Source organism: Myotis davidii, unplaced genomic scaffold (assembly GCF_000327345.1).
Source record: "Myotis davidii unplaced genomic scaffold, ASM32734v1 scaffold812, whole genome shotgun sequence".
Taxonomy (NCBI): Eukaryota; Metazoa; Chordata; class Mammalia; order Chiroptera; family Vespertilionidae; genus Myotis; species Myotis davidii.
Window position 1 is genome coordinate 2,702,923 of NW_006284238.1, and position 20,267 is coordinate 2,723,189.

General features: G+C 34.9%; 1 protein-coding gene across 3 annotated transcripts in view; it reads left to right on the forward strand.

Annotated features, from left to right (window-relative positions):
* The window catches only part of FER (FER tyrosine kinase), a 288,769-nt gene that overhangs the window by 76,451 nt on the left and 192,051 nt on the right, over positions 1-20,267 (forward strand). For all 3 annotated transcript variants that reach the window (XM_006754263.2, XM_015568419.1, XM_015568416.1), the window contains 2 exons: positions 6,142-6,264; positions 12,706-12,895. In XM_006754263.2, the coding sequence (XP_006754326.1) occupies positions 6,142-6,264; positions 12,706-12,895 (313 nt within the window). The remainder of the gene's footprint in view (positions 1-6,141; positions 6,265-12,705; positions 12,896-20,267) is intronic.

Below are 20,267 nucleotides of genomic sequence, written 5' to 3' on the forward strand. Positions count from 1 at the left end.
TCAGCCGCCTCCTGCACATCTCCCACTGGGGATGTGCCCGCAACCCAGGTACATGCCCTTGACCGGAATCGAACCCGGGACCTTTCAGTCCACAGGCCAACGCTCTATCCACTGAGCCAAACCGGTTTCAGCTCTCATCTCTTTGAATTCTTTTGTTAGCACGACTATCTCCAGAATATTAGGTATTCATTTTTTCTTTCATTGTGTCAGTTCCTTTTACTAAGCCTTTGTTTCTGAGTCACATGGCTTTAAGTAAGTTTTAGAGTAGAACTCTCCCAAAAGCTCTATTTGAAAATGCTAATATTTTATAGAATGTGCTTACCTGTGTTCTACATTTTTCCTTAGCCCATTTAAGAGCTTAATGTGGTGATATCAAATAGTATTAAGAAAAACTTCAGGAACATTTCCCTTTTTGTTTTGCATTCCTTTATGTTTGTTTAAGAGGCCAATGACCCCCTGTCCATTGTGAAAGGCTATGTTAGTGTGGAAGTGAGAATCTTTAATATTTGTGACTGCTGGAGAATTTTTCTATAAATAGGAGTCATACTGGCAGTCTCCCAGACTGCTGATTAGTAGTGACTATGAAACAGAGAATATTGGACCACATTTCTCTTGGACTCTTCACAATTCTTGGCTAGATGTCAGATGCTGTGAATGATTAATTGATATCTTTGTTGAGTGAGTGAGTGAATGAAGACTGTTTTATGGAGAGATTTCAGGGAGTTTCTGAATAATGGATCTCATGTCTGACTTCATATTATGATTTCTTAGGGAGCTTTTAAAAATGCTGATGCCTGGGACCCGACCCAAAGCAATTAAATTATATTTATTGATGGTAAGATTGGGCACTGGAGTTTTTGGTAAACTTTCCACATGATTTTAATGTGCATACATGATTGAAAATCTCTGCCATAAGCCCACTCAAGTTGTAGAGGTGTGTGTGTTACTCTCTGGGGGGAAGTCCCTGCAAATTTTTAGAGGGCTTCGTGACCCAAAATGACTAAGGACTAATACTTGAATATCCGTCCATTTCTAATGAACTTACAGTCCTCAAATCTTATAGAATTATTGGGGAGAACTAGCCTTTTTACAATAGACTAACTAGATGACCCTTTTAAGTTTTTCTTTTTCTTAGGTTCTTCATTGTAACATACAATTTATTTTCATGATCAGAAACTTATTTATAAGTTTAATAATTTATGTTCTTGGTTTTCATTTATTGTATCATGTAGCATTTTCTCAAATAAATGTAAGAGGTTCTGAGATTATTATACAACTAGTATCTTTATCCAAAACAAGATTATATAGTTTTGCTGCCTGCCCTTTTTCAGACTTGATGAAAATCTAGTGATAGGAGAGTAAGTGACGTTATCGCATTCATCCATCTAAATTTGTGCCACTCAGCATTTTGCTATACTTTTATTAATTACCTGTCAATTATATTTATAAATGTTGCATACACACACATGCGCGCGCGCACACACACACACATATATGTATATATATGGTATACACACTTAAAAAAATATATATATATATTGATTGCAGGGAGGAAGGGAGAGGGAGAGAGAGTTAGAAACATCAATGATGAGAGAGAATCATTGATCAGCCACCTCCTGCATGCTCCACACTGGGGATTGAGCTTGCATCCCGGGCATATGCCCTGACTGGGAATTGAACCATGATCTCCTGGTTGGTAGGTCGACTCTCAACCACCGAGCCACCCCAGCCGGGCTACACACTTTTTTATTGAAACATATCCATGCTCATTCATTTGTCTGTGGTCCACAGGTAATCTGCTACAGTGGCAAAGTTGAGCAGTTGTGACAGAGACAATGTGTGGTATTCTCATTACTTCCCACTGCTACTTGGTGCAGTACAGATCATAGTTGACACAGTTATAACTCAACAGCATTTTGAGTGCCACACATACTGCTGCCCAAGATCATTTTATTTACTTTTTAATATTAGTCCATGCCTATTAAGTCAAAACAAGGAAATAAAATGGATTTTGAGTGTCATACTTCTAAGTCACAGTGGAGTGTGGATTATTTTGTTATTGAATTAGATGGTAAAGCATTGTGTTTATTTTGCAGTGACACCCTGGCTGTGCTAAAATAATGCAATATATGCTTACATTACCAAATACACATGCCGTTCAATATTACCAGCTCAGAGAATAGTGCTAGTCAGAAAACTGAGAGGATTTAAAATGGAATACCTCATTACAGCGGACTTTCTTCAGAAAAATATAATATGTAAATGAGAATGCAACCAAAATAAGTTTCTGGGTGGCTCATTTCTTAGCCAAGTAAGCAAAGCCATTTACCAATGATGAATTAATTAAGTAGTGTTTCATTATAGTAACTGAAGAAATATGTCCAATGAAAATAAACATGTTATAACAATTAGTGTTTTTTAAAATATATTTTATTGATTTTTTACAGAGAGGAAGGGAGAGGGATAAGGAGTTAGAAACATCGATGAGAGAGAAACATTGATCAGCTGCCTCCTGCACACTCCCCACTGGGGATGTGCCTGCAACCAAGGTACATGCCCTTGACTGGAATCGAACCCGGGACCCTTGAGTCCGCAGGCCGACACTCTATCCACTGAGCCAAACCGGTCAGGGCACAGTTAGTTTTTCAGTGAGAATATTTGCTTGAAGAGCTGAGACATTGAGAGCTACATCATTAGTTGATGAAGAAAACAACTCAGATAATTTCATGTGCTTTCCCCTGACTCTTGATGAGTCAGCAGGTGTGATCAAAAAGTGCTCAGCTGTTGTTTATTTGAAGAGTCGATGCCTAGTTTTAAGTGACTGATGGCTTACTCTCTGTGAATAGCCTGAGTGGGTCAACTACAGATAAGAATATTTTCAAGGAATTAAGACAACACTAATCCAGTACAAACTGAAGTTGAATCTTTTAAGATGTGTAACAAATGATGGTGTTAAAAATATGTGTGGATCAGAAAGAGGCTTAGTTGAACAAATTTACAAAGCATATGGAAATGTTAAGAGTTTTAATCCTATGGTTAGTCATTATATTATCCATCACCAGGTACTTTGTGAAAAATATTTGACTCTAACCAGATGTTATTGAATCAGTCATGTCACCAATGACCTTCATTTGCTCCTGTGGACTTTACCATCATCCATTACATGAATTTTTGTTAGAAATTGAAACTGAATATCTTGACTTGCCCTATCACATAGGACTTTGATGATTTAGAAGCGGAAAGTTTTATTGGTGGTTTTTTTGGTTTGTTTGTTTATTTTTAGTTCAGAGCCCAGATTGTAAGTGAGGATCATTAGTCACTACTAATCAGCAGTCTGGGAGACTGCCAGTATGACTCCTATTTATAGAAAAATTCTCCAGCAGTCACAATATTTCTAAATAATCAAAATTTCCCTCAACTGTTGTTATTGGAAACTGAATTCTCAGTTTTGGATATTAGGTTGTGCTAAACACTTGATAATTTTCCTATTGAATTCAACCTAAAATTACGAGCTAATATAGTGCTTATATGAAGAACATACATGCAGTAAAGTCATTTAGATGACAACTAATATTATTTAAATCCCAGGAAATGTTAGGTTTTTTTATACTTCCTGTGCAGTCCAACATTTAAACATAAAGCAAGATCACCATTCTTATAAAATTTGTAGCTGATGAATTTTCTGAGTTCAAGTTATGTTTCTAGCAGCATGTTTTGGAACTTGGTGCAAATATTTCGACATTTCAAAATCCACTTAATTGTGCAATTGAGGAGTTCCCACCTAACTTTAGAAGTGATGAATGTTCAATAGAGTGACATGCGAAAAAGCATGCAATATAAATTTATAAATGCCAGCTAAGCAGTAAATATATTCAATTGAAATCATATGCTCATGGATTGATAATGGTATTTGGCAATACTCATTTGTGTGAAAAGATATTTTCAAAGATCAAATACATAAAATCTCATTATATATCTGCTTTAGCAAGTGAACATTTGTAGCTGATTTTGATGATAAGCACTAGCTTTGAATTTCAATAAAAGTAAACATTATCACACTAAAAATATTTCTATCTGCATAGTAGACTGTTATTATGCTAAGTTATACTCAATTATTATTATTATATTTTGAATTTGTCAAAATATTTGTGAATATTTTTTCTCCTTTTTCTTATATTGATTTTGTCTCTTGGTGGAAAAGCCTACAATATTTTACTCTCCAGACCTTTATAGAAACTGTTTGCTGACTGTTGTGGGAATGGCACCCATTTTACCTATTAAACTGTCTGAATCAACTTTCTCAATTGGAGGCATGACAAACACTGCAATACTCTCATGTCTTAAGAAGGGCCTTGGTTTTATCAAGTCTGTTTTTGCCTGTTTTCACAGTCTTTGCCCACGTTTTGTTTTTGGGTGAATTATATGAGGCTATGTTAGGGAATACTTTTTCAAAGAGTGGATTGGAAAGATTTGGAAATATGCAAAATACTAGAAGCAGATGCTATGTTAGGAAAGGTTGATTAAGGGAAACAAAGAGGTTACACAGAATGTAGGTAGATTTGTCAGGTTGCAGGTGGCTATCTTTAACAAAAACTTTTGCATGGTTGATTAGAAGTCACCTGTTTAATTTTGGGAAAAACTAATACATATTTGTGCAATGGTATAGAAGGTTATATATAAATTGCTGTGAGATTAATAAAAAAAAGGTTTATTCCATTTATTCTGAAGTAATAAAGATGTCAGCAAATTACTTCAGGCAACTGTCACCCTTATTCCATTTGTTTTTTTTATTAACCCAAATATCACAATTAATGTGACAGTATTGGAAACTTACAATTTTTTAGGAGTTGGGTCTCTGTAAGAGTGCTGTAAGATATAGATGATGTTATCCAGTGGTTTGGGAATACAAAAAGTGTTGTATAAGTACTGAAAACTTGTTATGATCCATAGTAATTATTTTAGGCTTTTTAATCTTTAAATATAGTCAAATCCTTAAAAATTAACTAATGCATGCAGATGATAAAAATCTGCAAAATCTTACAGGAGGGTATACAATGAAAATCAAGGTTCTCCCTCTTTTTTTATAGACCCCATTTCTAGTTTCCAGTGTTAATTCATTAAAAAAAATGTATGTATCTTTTTAGTATGTATATATAAGCACTACATGTATATAAATTGTCTACTTAAATGGGGTTATTCTGTACATAGTTTTTGCCTTGTTCTCTGAACATTTATGAACTCTTAATAGGGTATAGTGTTTTACTGCTTTCATGTAACATGATTATTGAATTTAATTATTTATTGATGGACATTTAAATTATTCCTCAGTTTGTTAATATTGCCAGGGCTGGAAGCAGGTTTTGTGGAGACTGAAGCTTACAAAATTTTTTTTTGAGGAGAGGGGGAACTAGAGCAAATACCATACATATTTACAAATATAAAATTAAGTATAGACCCTTGGAAGGTATCTTGAAAGTGAGGTGCCTGAAGGTTATGTGTCATTAGCGTTATCATAAGTTCACCTTTGCTTATTGAAATTATAAGTAGTGCTACAATAAACATCCCTGTGATTACATCTTTTTGCACTCATTGAAGCATATTATTTTGAATAAATTTTATGAGGTGGAATTAATAAAATGGACTCCCGATCACAGTTATGTACCTAGGTTGCACTTTGGATCCCCCTGTCCCAGTTGGGAGGCAACCAATCTATATGTCTCTCTCACAATGATCTCTCTCTCTCTCTCTCTCTCTCTCTCTCTCTCTCTCTCCCTCTCCCTCTCCCTCTCCTCCCTCTCTCTTCCCTGTTTCCACTCTCTAAAAATCAATGGAAAACATCCTTGCGTGAGGATTAACAAAAAAACAACAACAAAATGGTCTGCTTTGTACCATTCAATAAGATAGCCACTAGCCGCATGAGTCTGTTCAGTCCTTAAAATGAGGCAAATGCAACTGAGAAACTGAAATTTTACTTTACTTTAAATTAAATTACATTTGGCTACTGTTTTGGGCATCACAACCTTAAATGTCTGAGTGTGTGTGTGAGTGTGGTGTGTGTGTGTGTGTGTGTGTGTGTGTGTGTGTGTGTGAAGTGAATGTAATTAATGTATGGATTGATAATGAGGAAACTGTTCATTCTAGGTTGAAAACTTTAGCAGAGGAACTTATGCAGACACAGCAAATGCTATTAAACAAGGAGGAGGCTGTCCTGGAGCTAGAGAAAAGAATTGAGGAATCTTCTAAGAGCTATGAAAAGAAGTCTGAGTAAGTAAAACAAAAATAACTTGAAGGAAGAAAGTGCAATTGGTAATATTTTACTAAATACTCCATTTATGTGTCTTATGGATTTAAAATTTCTAGAAGCTGAAATTTCATTTTAAGTATAAAACTTAGAAACTTTCGAGGACTCTAGAAAAATAGTATGTGTTTGTTAATATAGTGTATAGGTTATATATATATCTTAATATTTTACATTTAAATACTTTTCTGAAAAATCCTGTTAAAAGTTGTCTTTATTTTCTCCTCATCACTGGCCACAAGATTCATTGTGAATTCCTTGTTAAGAAAGTGACAGGCCAGTTATATGTAGAAATTGGCTTCTACTGTGTTAGAAGGAAGCAAACATATTAAAAAATAGCAGTCTGCTTCACCTGTAAAACTCATACTGAGATTAGAGGGGTCTATACTTGCTCTTACTTTCACAACTTTTCAAATATTTACTTTTCTCAAATCTGTGATCTCCTTATCTCTCCCACTAAAGTCAAAGAATATCTCTCCTACATTGTAGAAAGAGTTAGAATCATCAGGTGGCAATTCTGATTTTCTGGGACTAGATATCCAAATCCACCACAGTTGTTCCCATTCTCTTTCCTTCCATAGAAGAACTGCTCCTTGTTCTAAGCCTGTTTCTTGTGTCTGTCTCTTGTATCCCATCATCTCTTCCTTTTTTTTTAGAAAATTTGCATTACTTTATATATTATGTCCATCTTTTTCTCTCAACAGGTGATCTCCTTATCTCTCCCACTAAAGTCAAAGAATATCTCTCCTACATTGTAGAAAGAGTTAGAATCATCAGGTGGCAATTCTGATTTTCTGGGACTAGATATCCAAATCCACCACAGTTGTTCCCATTCTCTTTCCTTCCATAGAAGAACTGCTCCATGTTTCTAAGCCTGTTTCTTGCGTCTGTCTCTTGTATTCCATCATCTCTTCCTTTTTTTAGAAAATTTGCATTATTTTATATATTATGTCCATCTTTTTCTCTCAACAGCATCCTATGTTACTTTTTAAATATGCCTGTCTTTTAAAAAAATGTTTTTATTGATTTTAGAGGAGCAGAAGGGAGAAGGGGAGAGAGATAGAAACATCAGTGAGGAAGAAACATGAATCAGGTGCCTCCTGCACTCCCCATACTGGGGATGGAGCCAGGCTGTGCCCTGACCTCTGAATTGAACTGGTGACTTCTGGGTACATGGGATGATGCTCAACTAATTGAGCCACACTGGTTATGGCTTTGCTTTGGTCTTGATCCTAAAAATAATCTTCACCTCTCTGCCCACTCCAGATAACTCTTTCTAAATTTTCATAGTTCCTCTGTCGTTGCTTTCTGTTTTCTTAGTCAAACTTGTTCCAAGAGTAATTATGCACAAGCATTTTCTCAACTCCCACTTAGTTCTCAACCTGCATATATCTGGCTTCTGCCCATTACTATTGAAATAGGTATGTGTAAGATCACCAATGATCTCTACATTACTAAATTTAGCAACTGTTTTACTTGATCTCCTCACAGTATCTGACTTTATTGACTTTATGTTTCTTCTTTTCTTTCCTTTTTAAAAAAATGTATATATTGATTTAAGAGTGGAAGAGAGAGGGAGAGAGAGAGACAGAGAAACATCAATGATGAGAGAGAATCATTGATCGGCTGCCTCCTGCACGCCCCACACTGGGGATCAAGTCTGCAACCCGGGCATATGCCCTTGACCCGAATCAAATCTGGAACCCTGCAGTCCGCAGGCAGATGCTCTATCCATTGAGCCAAACCAGCTAGGGCTATGTTTCTTCTTTTCAATTGGCCTTTGGGACCCAATATGCCAGATCTTACTCCTCTGTTTCTGGCCACTCTTTCTTTATAAACCTGTTTTCCTCCACTTAGCCAATCCATTTTGGAGTTACTAAAGGCATGGCCCCAGGTTATGCCACCCACCTTCCTGAACTCTATCTCTAGATGCTCGCCTAAAGATGACCCATATTTATTACTTCCAGATTTCTCCTCTGAACTGTCAGGCCATGCAGTCATTTGCCTACTTGACAGGCCTACTTGGGTGTCTTAAAAATACCCTAAATTTTCTGTGTCTGAGGCTGAATTAAAAATTTCAATCCAACCCAGTTCAATCCAACCTAGTTCACTCTTAGTATTCCTTATTTCAGTGGATGGCAGCACCATCCATCCTATGATACAACTCAGCATGGTAGGGGCCTGCACCTTTCATTTATAGGATGGCTCTCATTACAGCGTGGTGTTAAATATCATATTGGAGTTACTGAGCCTCTCAGAGGTGAGAATAGAAATTTAAGTTACTCTGGGCATTCCTTTAATTTGAAAAATTTCACTTTTGTATCACTAAATCTTCCATTTGGATTATAAAAATAAAATCTATCAACCATTGCTAATATTACATTCAAAATTGAATTATCTTTTGCTTTTTTCTATTTGCAAATAAATTTCTTCCCATGTATACAGTAGACAAAGCAGTTCTACTTTTTACAGCTTTTAAATGAACACATTGTAAATGACTCCTGTTTTAAAATTTAGTGATTATAAAGAAAGACAATAGGGTAGCTGACTTTCTCACCCGTATGTATGTTTAGTAAGCCAATGAATGTTATCTTTATTTTGCTTTCTGTATAATTGCTCATATTTTAACTTTAGGAGAATTTAGATAACTTAGAATCACATGCCTAATAAGTGGTAGAAAACACATGAGTCTCTGACTCAAAAGTTTCTATCTTTTTTGATCACAGAATTTGCTTGATCTTATGATTTTAATAGTGCTTTTAGGAGAATAAATTAGAAGGGATAAGTATGTCAAGCAATACAGAGGGTGAGTCTTGTTTAATCCAAGTTCTATTAGCCCTTCGTTACCATGGGAGTTTTATTGCTAGCTTCAATAAAAAAATCTTAAAAATGTTAGGTATATTTACATAAGGAAATAGTCATTGTGGAATCTCATTAATTTATACATTAGTAGGGTTGAAGTTTGTCTTTGAATAATATGTTAAAGTATTTTGCTAAACAAATAGTCTTCAGGGATTCTGGGGAAATGTTTGATTTTCAATTTTGTGTTTCCTTTTTGTGTGTATATGTGTGTATATATATATATATTTAACTGCACTTAAATAATTAAAATCAATTTTTATTCAGTTTTAAAAGTAGATTTAGAATTATTTTTCCTCTGTAACACATTAGCTTCATATACAATGCTACTTGAAAATAACAAAACAATAAAATGACATTTTCTCACAAATACTATTTATATTCTTAAATTAATGGAATCATACTGAATTTTTGCTTACCATTATTGGATCTATTAAAATATAATATAATAAAGGACTAAAGTTAAAACCTACAAATTTGGATTTAAGTAATTCTCTCTAAAACATCTTATAGTAACAGTGACAAAATATATAAGAAATCATTTGATAGTTTTGATTCCTATAATAGAGTGATATGAAGTGAAAAGTGAACTTAGAGAATGATTTTTCTATAACATGAATTTCACACAAGAACAGAATTTTAGCTCATATAAATAATGTAGCCCTCAGTTGAAATGTTGCAGAATTTTATTTAAAAAAATAAGGTAAAGAGAGTAAAACCAACCACTAAAAATGGTATGATTTTAATACAACATAAAGCACCACTCTAGTGTGTATATCTTTACTCATTACTTTTAGAGTATGTTTACTCAACTGGAAATAATATAAATCTTCACTTGATTTATGATCCTTGACTACTGATTAGAACATAGTTTATGGGAAAATATACCAAGCATATGTCTTTTATGACTCAATGGCATAAAGAGGTAGACTATTACTATTGGTTTTAGTGCTTGGTTTTAGTTTCAAAAAGAGAATGATTAATTTTGTACCAATATCACCTAGTACTTAAAAATACTGTCTACATCATAAAATCATAACTCCTAGAGCCATGCAGGATCTTAAGAGAGTTTTTGATTCATAATTGCCTTTCAAATTATATGATATCTGCAGCCCAGAAGTTTTAAGAGATTTGCAAAATGCCACATCTAGCCTGTAGTGAAGGTAAGAATTGAGCCATCTAAAATATTGTTCTAGTCTGAAAATTCAGGGTACTTTTAATTTGGACTCAGCACTTTTAAATTATGTGTATTATCAAAAAATGTGCTCTGTAAATAGGAAATCTATTCAACAATATTTTTTGCATGTCTGCTAAGTGCTGTGAATACAATGAAAGGTAAGACATGCATGGCTACATGTCTCATGAAGGTTATACTTTTGTGGAATGCACCAATACAACACAAGAAATTAACAATTGTGATAATTGCTGTGAAACAGGTAGTTCTGATAGAACAGAGGAGGTACTAAATGTAGGAGGCCAGGGGTCTCCTGGGAAATGGCATCTTTGCTGAAACCTGGATGATGGAAGGTGCCATCCACATGAAGAGGAGATTGAGATAGCGATAAGTAGCACATGAATAGGTTCTGATCCCTTCCATTTTTAAAATTTACTTATGGCTTTTTATGCATCTTGTGTTATTTAATCATGTATATACTATAATTTTCTTCTTATTAAAATATACACATAATAGTTTGCTCAGTGGTGTTATAAGCATATAAAATAATTGTATAGTGCATTGTATAGTGATTACAGCAATACTTTAAAAAAACTATTGAACAAAAGCAAGATGTTAATGTATGTGAAATTGTCATTATACATAGAGCTTAATAGGATTAATTGGAAGAAGCTGGTATTGCTCATTAACTTCATTATAAGACATAAAAATTGACCACAGTCATATAATAGGGCATATGCTGCCCCTGCAAGTCTCATTGTTTTAAAAACCACTAAAATAAAAACCAAGAAATTTATATTTTAACCTAATTCTTGGTAGTAGGATAGTATTTCAGAATTTCTGATTACAATGTTTAGGAACCCAGGGCATATGAGACGACAAAAGCCTCACCTTACCAGAGGAAGCATGATGACAGCAACAGTGATAGACATTTTCAATTAAATTTTTAATTTTGAGGTAATTATAGATTTCTGTCTATGTGTATGACTTAATAGAGGTCCTGTGTACTTTATATTCACTTTGCCCCAATGGAAGCATTTTGGAAAAGTATCATTTAATATTATAATTATAGATATTGACTTTGATACAGTCATGACTTAGAACGTTTCATCACTGCAAGCATTCCCTCATATTGTACTTTTGTAGCTACACTGCTTTCCACCCCCTCCTAAGTCCCCAGTATCCTTTAATCTGTGCTCCATTTCTACAATTTTGTCTTTCCAAGAATGTTATATAAATAAAATTTCACTGAATGTAGCCTTTTTGCATTAATCAATTCTCTACCTTTTTGTTGGGCTAATCTCCTGAAATTCATTGCCATATAATTGAGGAGATTTCAGCTTTCTTAGAGCATCATTGAGGTTGCTTCCTACCCAATTTAATTGGAATGGATTTTCAAAATATTAATCAGCATCATATTTATAAATAAAAATCTTTCAGTGTGAGTTCCTTCTGCCTACGCTTACCCAGTTTTATGTTGATCCTTTTAAGTTCTATTTGAAGAAGGTAACATTCTGACCTTATTCTCCAACTTTGAAGCTTCCTCTATTGACAATCTATTGTCTCTTACATATAAGTAGCTTACTTTCCGTAGTGCATGGAACATTTCTTTAAGATATTAATATACTATGTATGACAGTGTTTCCAAAAGTGCTCCCCACTACCTGTGTTTTCTTTTGTGTGTGTGTGGCTTAAATATGGTGAGTTAGTTTGAAATTTCCACTAGGGGCAGCCTCCAAGGGGTAAAAAGTCACAATAAGGCACCATGTGGCTATGTAGTTCTCCAAAGGAGGGATTGGAATATTTTTTATTTTTATAGTGATGACATTGGAAAGATTTGGGGACTTATGCTCATTCCCTTATTAACAGCTCAGCCCTCAGTGTTAGTTAGAACAGCTTTCCCCAACTCTGAACACACACTTCTCCCAATATACATACAACGTGGTCCCAGGCTGTCACCTTGATTTGATTTATTTTACTACAGGTGCAGATTGGATTCTAGCTATATTCCATGTGAGATATGAAGTACATTTAAGATTCTTCTTCAGTCATGCTAATTCATTTTAGGCCCTATGCGTCTGGACTTCAGTGTCTGTACTCTGTGAGGTAGATGGTTTAGCTGTAAAATAAAATGAATGCTGTAGACCGCAATATATTTGAAAGTATCTTGAATTTGATTTGAGCCTCCAAACATTTTCTTCCATTTTGTTAATGCTACTCCTATGATGACTCAAAATCTGTTTAGTTTCCTAATTCTTCTGATTCTGTAGGATTCATAAAGATGAAAACAAAAGCATATATAAGATTTCTTTATAAGGTTTCTTTAAAGTATGCATTTCTTAAAGAAGTCAATACTTAATGTGTTCTTTTTTAGTATTGTGCTGCTAATAAGCCAAAAACAGACACTTGAAGAGCTGAAACAGTCTGTGCAGCAGCTGAGGTGCACTGAGGCAAAGTTTACGGCACAGAAAGAATTACTAGAGCAAAAAGTGCAAGAAAATGATGGAAAAGAGCCACCTCCGGTAATAAATTATGAAGAAGATGCACGGTCAGTTACATCTATGGTAAGCCAAAGAGTAATCAAACCAGAAACCAGAAGAGTGGTATGTAGGTAATAAGTGAATACAAAAGTCAATTCTCATTTCTATAACAAATTGTTGCTCTTGTTAATATGCAGGTCCTATTAAACTTGTTTGTAAATGCAAAATAGACTTGTCAGTCACCTTCAGGTCACCTGGTGAGCACTTTCAGGAACCACCTGTAGAGTCAGAGGAAAAAGCTCTTCTCTTGCCTTCAGAACTGAAAACAAAGACTGCAATTGTTTTTATTCCTGGGAGACAGCAGGAAGGTAGGGTGTACTTCTTAAGATAGAAGTAAGAAATAAGGAGAAAGCTATTTATTAATTTTTTTCTTAAGAACAGTAGAATATTATTTATCTGAGATGTGTTTATTGTTTTCACAATAAGATTTTTTCTTATAAATATCCTTAAACTACAATAAACACATTTAAATCCACCAACTAGAAATTTAACTTATTTTATAGTTTTATTGACTGTTTAAGAATACCTAGCACAATACTTTCCCTGTCTCCCTTTATTTCTTCATTCCTTTCTTCTTTCATCTTATGTTGGTGGTTCTCACCAAGGGGCAATTTTACTCCTCCCCTCTATCCCCACCCCAGCTCCAGGAGAAATTTGGCAATGTTTTTATTTATTTATTTTTAATTGACTTTGAGCTTCACAGTTAGTAATTGCTATTGGTATCTAGTGTGTAGAGTCTGGTGATGCTGCTAAACATTCTACAGAGCACAGGACAGCCCCTCAATGCACACACCCAACAAAAAATTAACCCAAAATATCAGTAGTGGCAAGGATGGAGAAGCCTGAGCTATGTCCTTGGCTTTGTCTGTGGAGAGCTGGGTGCAGTCCATATAGAGGACCATCATAGATAATGATACTGTAGTTTATATTTTAGTAATTTTTGGTTCATGTGGTTCTGAATAGTATAGTTTGAGTGTCAAACAGATTCAGATGTCTTACATTGTGAATTTTGAGTTACAATTCTTTGTTCTCTTTTACTATCCTCTCAGATAAAAAGGACCTCACTTTCTTGCTTATGATTCTTGATAACTATCTGGCATGTGCAATCTTTCAGAGGAACGTCTAAAGTTTTTTCTTTTATCAGGTTTTTGAAAACCTTAGCTAGTAAACATTTTGTTTTCTGAGTATAGTTAATAATATGTCCTTGTCTCCATGTGGGTGTAGAATTGGTTACTTAATAGCTTGATTTAGTGGCAGATAGGTTAAAACTGGCCGTCTAATTAATTTTAAATAATTCTGTGTGCATATGACCCCTGTTGGCATTATTATTATGATAGGAAAAGATAGTTATTCACAACACTAGATGTAGCATATTCTGATAATTACAACCAAAAACTTGACTTTGACATTTAAAATATACTGGTTCATTAATTCCTATTTATTAAAAGCTTATGATCATTTAGACGTTTTTCTTTCATAATCATTAAAAAGAAACCTTTTAAACAAATCCTATCTAATAAGGAGGGGATATGCAAATTGACCACCACTCAGTCACAAAGATGGTGGTCCCCTTAGCCACAAATGGCAGCGCCCAGTCCCCTCAGCCCTGCCAGAGCCCCCCAGTCCTTTCAGCCCCGTCAGAAGGGTGACAGGCACGTGGTGCGGCTGGACCTGCCCTCAGCCCCCCAGCCGCCAGGGTCGGCCCGAGGCACAGGCAAGCCTCAGATGTCGGCCTCCCAGCTGATGCCAGAGGAGCAGGCAAGCCTTGGATGGCGGCTGCCCAGTGCCCAGGGCTGCCTGAGGCTCAGGTAACCAGGGCAGGCCGAAGCTTGCGCTGCCAACAGTGGCAGCAGCGGAAGTGTGATGGGGGTGTTGCCTTCCCCTGATGGCTGGGTTGCCTCCTGCCCCTGAGGGCTCCTGGACTGTGAGACGGGGCCGGGCTGAGGGAACCCCCTCCTGTGCATGAATTTTCATGTGCACTGGGCCTCTAGTGAATAATGTTTCAGAGAGAATGTATAGTACATTTTAAATTATAGTATATGCTTCCTCGCACTTTCACATTTTCTCTTGTAACAATTTATTCAATAATGATAATACCTTGTAAATTTTTACAAATTGATGCCAGATATTTCACTTTACCCATTTTATTTTAAATAATTAAAATGCTAATTATAAATATATCAGGTATTTATTGAAACAATGACTTTAATAATTTTTTAAGGAAATTACAAAGGACTAATGTAATATATGTAGTTCAAAGTAATAAAGTAACATTTTATAAATTACTCATTTCCCAAATTGATGCCAATTAATGTGATTTTTACAGAGTATTTTATAAAACAAGTAGAAATATTTGCAATGCATAGTTCTTAAAACTTAGTAATACTCCCACCTATATAAGTGAACTTTTTGCATAATTAAGCATTATTTTATGAATACTATTTTAATAAAAGCCTGAAATTAACATTAGCAGTTCTATTGGTATTTCTTCCTTATAAATTTCATCTTTATAAGTGGTGCAAAATTTCAACAAGAGAAATTTAGTTGAATGTAGGAAGAATTGAAAGAACTAAAAGTTAAACTATGAAATCATGGAAAATATTAGGTAAAAGAAAGAGAGACAGTTAATTATTCCATATGATCGTAATTAAAGGCACTGTTAACCAAACACTAACTCTGTGGTGGTGAATGCTGCTATGGAAGAATGCCTTCAGGACTGTACCACTGGAAAGCAATGGGGCCTGGATTGTGCATTTTTATAGATATTCCCAGGTGTGTAATCAGGGTTAGAATTGTATAGTCAGGTTAATAAATGTAGTGATTAAAATATATATATATATATTGATTGATTTCAGAGAGGAAAGGAGAAGAAAAGAGAGAGAAACATCAATGATGAGAGAGAATCATTGATTGGCTGGCTTCTGAATGCCCCCTACTGGAGATCGAGCCCAAAACCCGGACATGAGCCCTGACCGGGAATCAAACTGTGACATCCTAGCTCATAGGTCGATGCTCAACCACTGAGCCATGCTGGCCGGGTGATGGAGTGATGTTTATTATGGCAATATAATTTGATGAAAATTAAAGCCCATCTATTAATTTACAGATATCTTTAAAAAATTGTGGCAGCAGATAATATAATCATCTCTGTCAGGAAGATATGCTTTCTAATGCTGTCTTTTTTCACCATATCTAATTTTGCCCAAAATACAAAGGAGAAAATAATAAATACTAAGTATCACACAGTAATTCTCTATTGTCTGTGAATAAGTATGTTTCATTTATTGGTTTTTGAGCACCTGTTATATGTAAAGCTCATTTCTAGATGCTGTGGATACATCAGTGAATAAAACTAATAAAAAAAATCTCTCTTAGAGATTACATTCTGTAGCGAGTGGCTTAGTAAATAAAATAAACTGTGTATTTATAATGGAAGATAATAAATGCCAAGGGGTAGAAATGGAGCGGGGTAGAGGGTTTGGGGTTTAGAGGGTCATAGGTTGGGACACAATTTTAAATGCAAGTCAGGATAAGCATCACTGAGAATGTGACATTTGAACAGACATGAACAGCTAGGCTGTTACTTAATTTCTGGGGAAAGAACATTACAGTCAGAGGGTGCATTTTTTACAAAGGCAGTAAGATAGGAACATGTTTGGACTGTTCAGAGTACATCAGGAGGTCTGAGTAGAGGGAAAGGCGAGAATATAGGGAGTGAGATTAGAGAAGTAATGGAGAACCTTGTAGACCATGATTAAGGATTATAACTTTTCTCTGTATGAAACGGGGAGGCATTGGTGTGAGGGGGTTATAATAGAGGAATGGCATGCTCTGACTTTTAATTAAGTGGATCATTATAGCTGTGTTGAGAATATACTTAAGGGGAGCAAAGATGGAAGAAGAATGCTAACACCGGGTATAGAAAATGACAGTTTGAGCAAGGATGATAGCACAGAAGTGTCAGGGACCTTTTAGCTCCTGAATATATTTTGAAGGTTGAGCCTATGGATAAATTGTGGAGTATGAGAGAGAAGAGTCAAAGATGTCTTTAAGATTTTTAGCAGGAACATTGGAAGAATAGAATTTGTTTCAAGTGCATGAATAGACTACACATTGAGCAGCTTTGATGAGGAAGAACAAGACTCCAATTTGTCCATAAAAACAAATATTTGGGCCTGGAGTTCAGCCACCTGATTGTAGGCATTAATGGTATTTAAAATCATTTCACTGTACGAGGTCATCAAGTGAGTGAGGACAGATAGAGGAGAACAGAGAAACAAAGGCTGAGGCACTGCAAGGTAGGGATCTTGGAGAGAAGGAATCAGTAAGAAACTGGGGAGAGACCAGTGAGGTAGCAGAAAAAAACAAAATTAATGTCCTTGAAATGTTTTAAGGGGAAATGAGTTTTATAATTTGGGACATGCTGAGTTAAGGCAAAACAGTTGTATTGACTGGAGAAGTTTTCTGAACTTTTAATATCAAATGCCCAAGAGAGGAAATACAGCATGGAATGGAGTGCCTTTGGAAATACTGGCCTGACCACTCTTCAAAAAGAGTCCTGAAAGGACCACCATACAGTGAACCATCCTTTGGGAAATGCTGAGTTAGAAGGTAGATCCTTTCTTATCTAATTGGGTTATGGATAGATTAAGTGTGCTGATAATTTAGAAGGCATCTTAGTTGTCTAAATGCTCTAGAACCCAAGGATTATTTTCTCTCATTCTTCAGTTATAGCTCCGCAGGACAGAAGAATCTGCCTTCTGGGGCAAATTGAGAGGGTGAACTCTTTGTTAGCTGCCCTTGAATAATGGTGGAAATACCAGACTTTTCTGATCCCTGAGTCAACATTGGCTGATGTTCCTATTTATTTAATTTATTTATTTGATTATTGAAAAATATCACTTTCCTTCATGTTTGATTTTAGCTTTCTAGTTGTAAGATTATAATTTTTCAATCAGTATCTGTTGAATTGAGGAATTGGACTTCCTTTTCACTGCAGAGTAATCTAGTTATTTTACTTTATAATAGCATGTGCTTTGAACCATCTATTTCATAATTTCGTTTAAGGATTCTTCTCTATCTGTCAAATATATAGAGAATTGATAGCATCATATAATGAGTTACTACTCTTTTAAATATGTTTTGCTGTTATATAAGATAATTGCCTTTACTATGATATTTCTGAGATTGCATATTTAAAGCCCTTTTGCTAGATTAATAAACAACATATATTTATCTTCTCTGCATAGTTTATTGAGTTAGTTCTGCTTAGTTGAACGGCACTATAATAAATCCTATTTTGTTACATTTTTTAACCCACAAAATATATGGTTGTGGACTAAATATTGTCTGTCATTGTGACTCAGTAGTAATCCATTTTACAATAGTGTCCAATCTATTTTCCACTTTATAAATTTATAGTGGTTAAACACTAAAATGGCCTGTCAATTGAGATATCATAATGACAGCATCATTGAAGCTTTTTCTGTTTTCATCATTAGATACATTTATGTCTTTAAATATATAAGAGAAATGTTAATTCCAGGCCTTACTTATGAAATACACTGAGAAAATAAAAGACGTAGAATCCGGAGACCTGGCTTGAGCTTTCCCTTTGCTGTGCAACTAGAGTCAGGTTTCTTAACCTTTCTGAGCTTTCTTTTCTATAAATGGAAGAAATGAGTATATACTCACCTTGCCTGACAAGATAGCTGTGACACTAAAATAAGATAATGTGTGTAAACATATGTTGTATATTATGAAATAATGTTAAAACATTACATTCTATTTCATTTTTTTCTAATGCGCCTTAGTTCAAATGTAAATTAATTAGTAGATACTAATTGAGTTCTTAAGTATGAATTGTAGGCCTTGCTGAAGGATTATCTTAGGTATTTCTTATTTGGGAAGTCAAGGCCTTAATTAATTTATCTGAATAGATAGTAAATGTACATGTATAAAGGGTCTAAGTGTTTCTTCGTAAGTCCTCAGTTGCCTACCTGATAGGTAACCTTCCAGAAGCATTGAATACAAATAGAAACAGTGCTGTTCTGTACCTTACTTTTTTATTTAATTTATTTTAGGTATCATTTTATAATAGTGTATATACAACTACTCTCCCCCCCCCCCATTTATTATTCAGCAAATATTTATTTACTATCCAGTGTCAGGTGCCATTTTTATTTATTTATTTTTTTAGGTGCCATTTTATATTCTGGAAATGCAGTAGTGAACAAAATCAAGAGAAGTTTTCTGTCCTCATGGGCCTTTCACATATATGTATGTCAGGTGGTGGTTAATTCCTTAGAGAAAAATAAAACTAGATGCAGGAAAAGGGTGCTGGGAGGTGTTTTTATATATAAGTTTGTCAATGAAGGCTTCATTGTTAGAGTAGCATTTATGCAGAAATCTGAAAGAACTCAGGAAGCAAGTGATGAAACTCTTTGACATGAGATTATTCCAGGCAGTGGGAAAAGCAGATGAAAGGCCCCGAGACAGGAGTCGGCTTCATGTTTTGGAGGAACAAGGAAGCCAGTATGTTGGAACAGAATGAGAGATCGTAATAGGGAACAGAGCTAGAGAAGTAATAGGCATTTAGGTCATACAGTCCTGCAGACCAGGCTGTGTGTGTGTGTGTGTGTGTGTGTGTGTGTGTGTGTGTGTTGCTCTATGCTTGATAAATATCAAATATTTTAAGCTCATGCCACATAAAAATAAATTTCAGATTTATTATACAAACATAAAAAATAAAGACATAAAACTACTAAAGAAAATATAAGTGAACAATTTTTTATGTTGGAAAACAATTAAATTACAGAATAAAAATGGAATATTATATACTGTAAATATGACAAAGGATTAATGTTTTTCAATATATAAGTGAGTCACCCAAATTAGTTTATAAAAAAGTAATGCACCAATTAAAAGTGGGTAAAGAACGTGAATAAGAAATTCATAATAATTAGAGGGAATATAAACTTTAATAAAAATATGAACATTTTTTCAAACCCAATAGTAATGAAAATAATGACTAAGAAATGCAATTAGAAGATAATGCATTATTTTAACTTATCTACCACCAACTATAGTGGCCTTCCAACCTGTTCTTCATACTCCAGCCAAAGTAATCTTTTAAAATTTCAAATCAGAACAAATCTGATTATATTTATCCCCACAAGAATGGTTATAATGACTTCTTATGACTTTTAGGCTGAATACCAATTTCTCGAAATGGCCTAACTAAAGGCCTTATATTGTCTCATCCCTAACATATTTGCCAAATATGTCCCTATGAAAGAAAGAGCGGTGGGGGAAAGGAAGATATGTATGGCCTAAGGCAGTGATTCTCAGCCTTCCTAATGCTGCGACCCTTTAATATAGTTCCTCATGTTGTGGC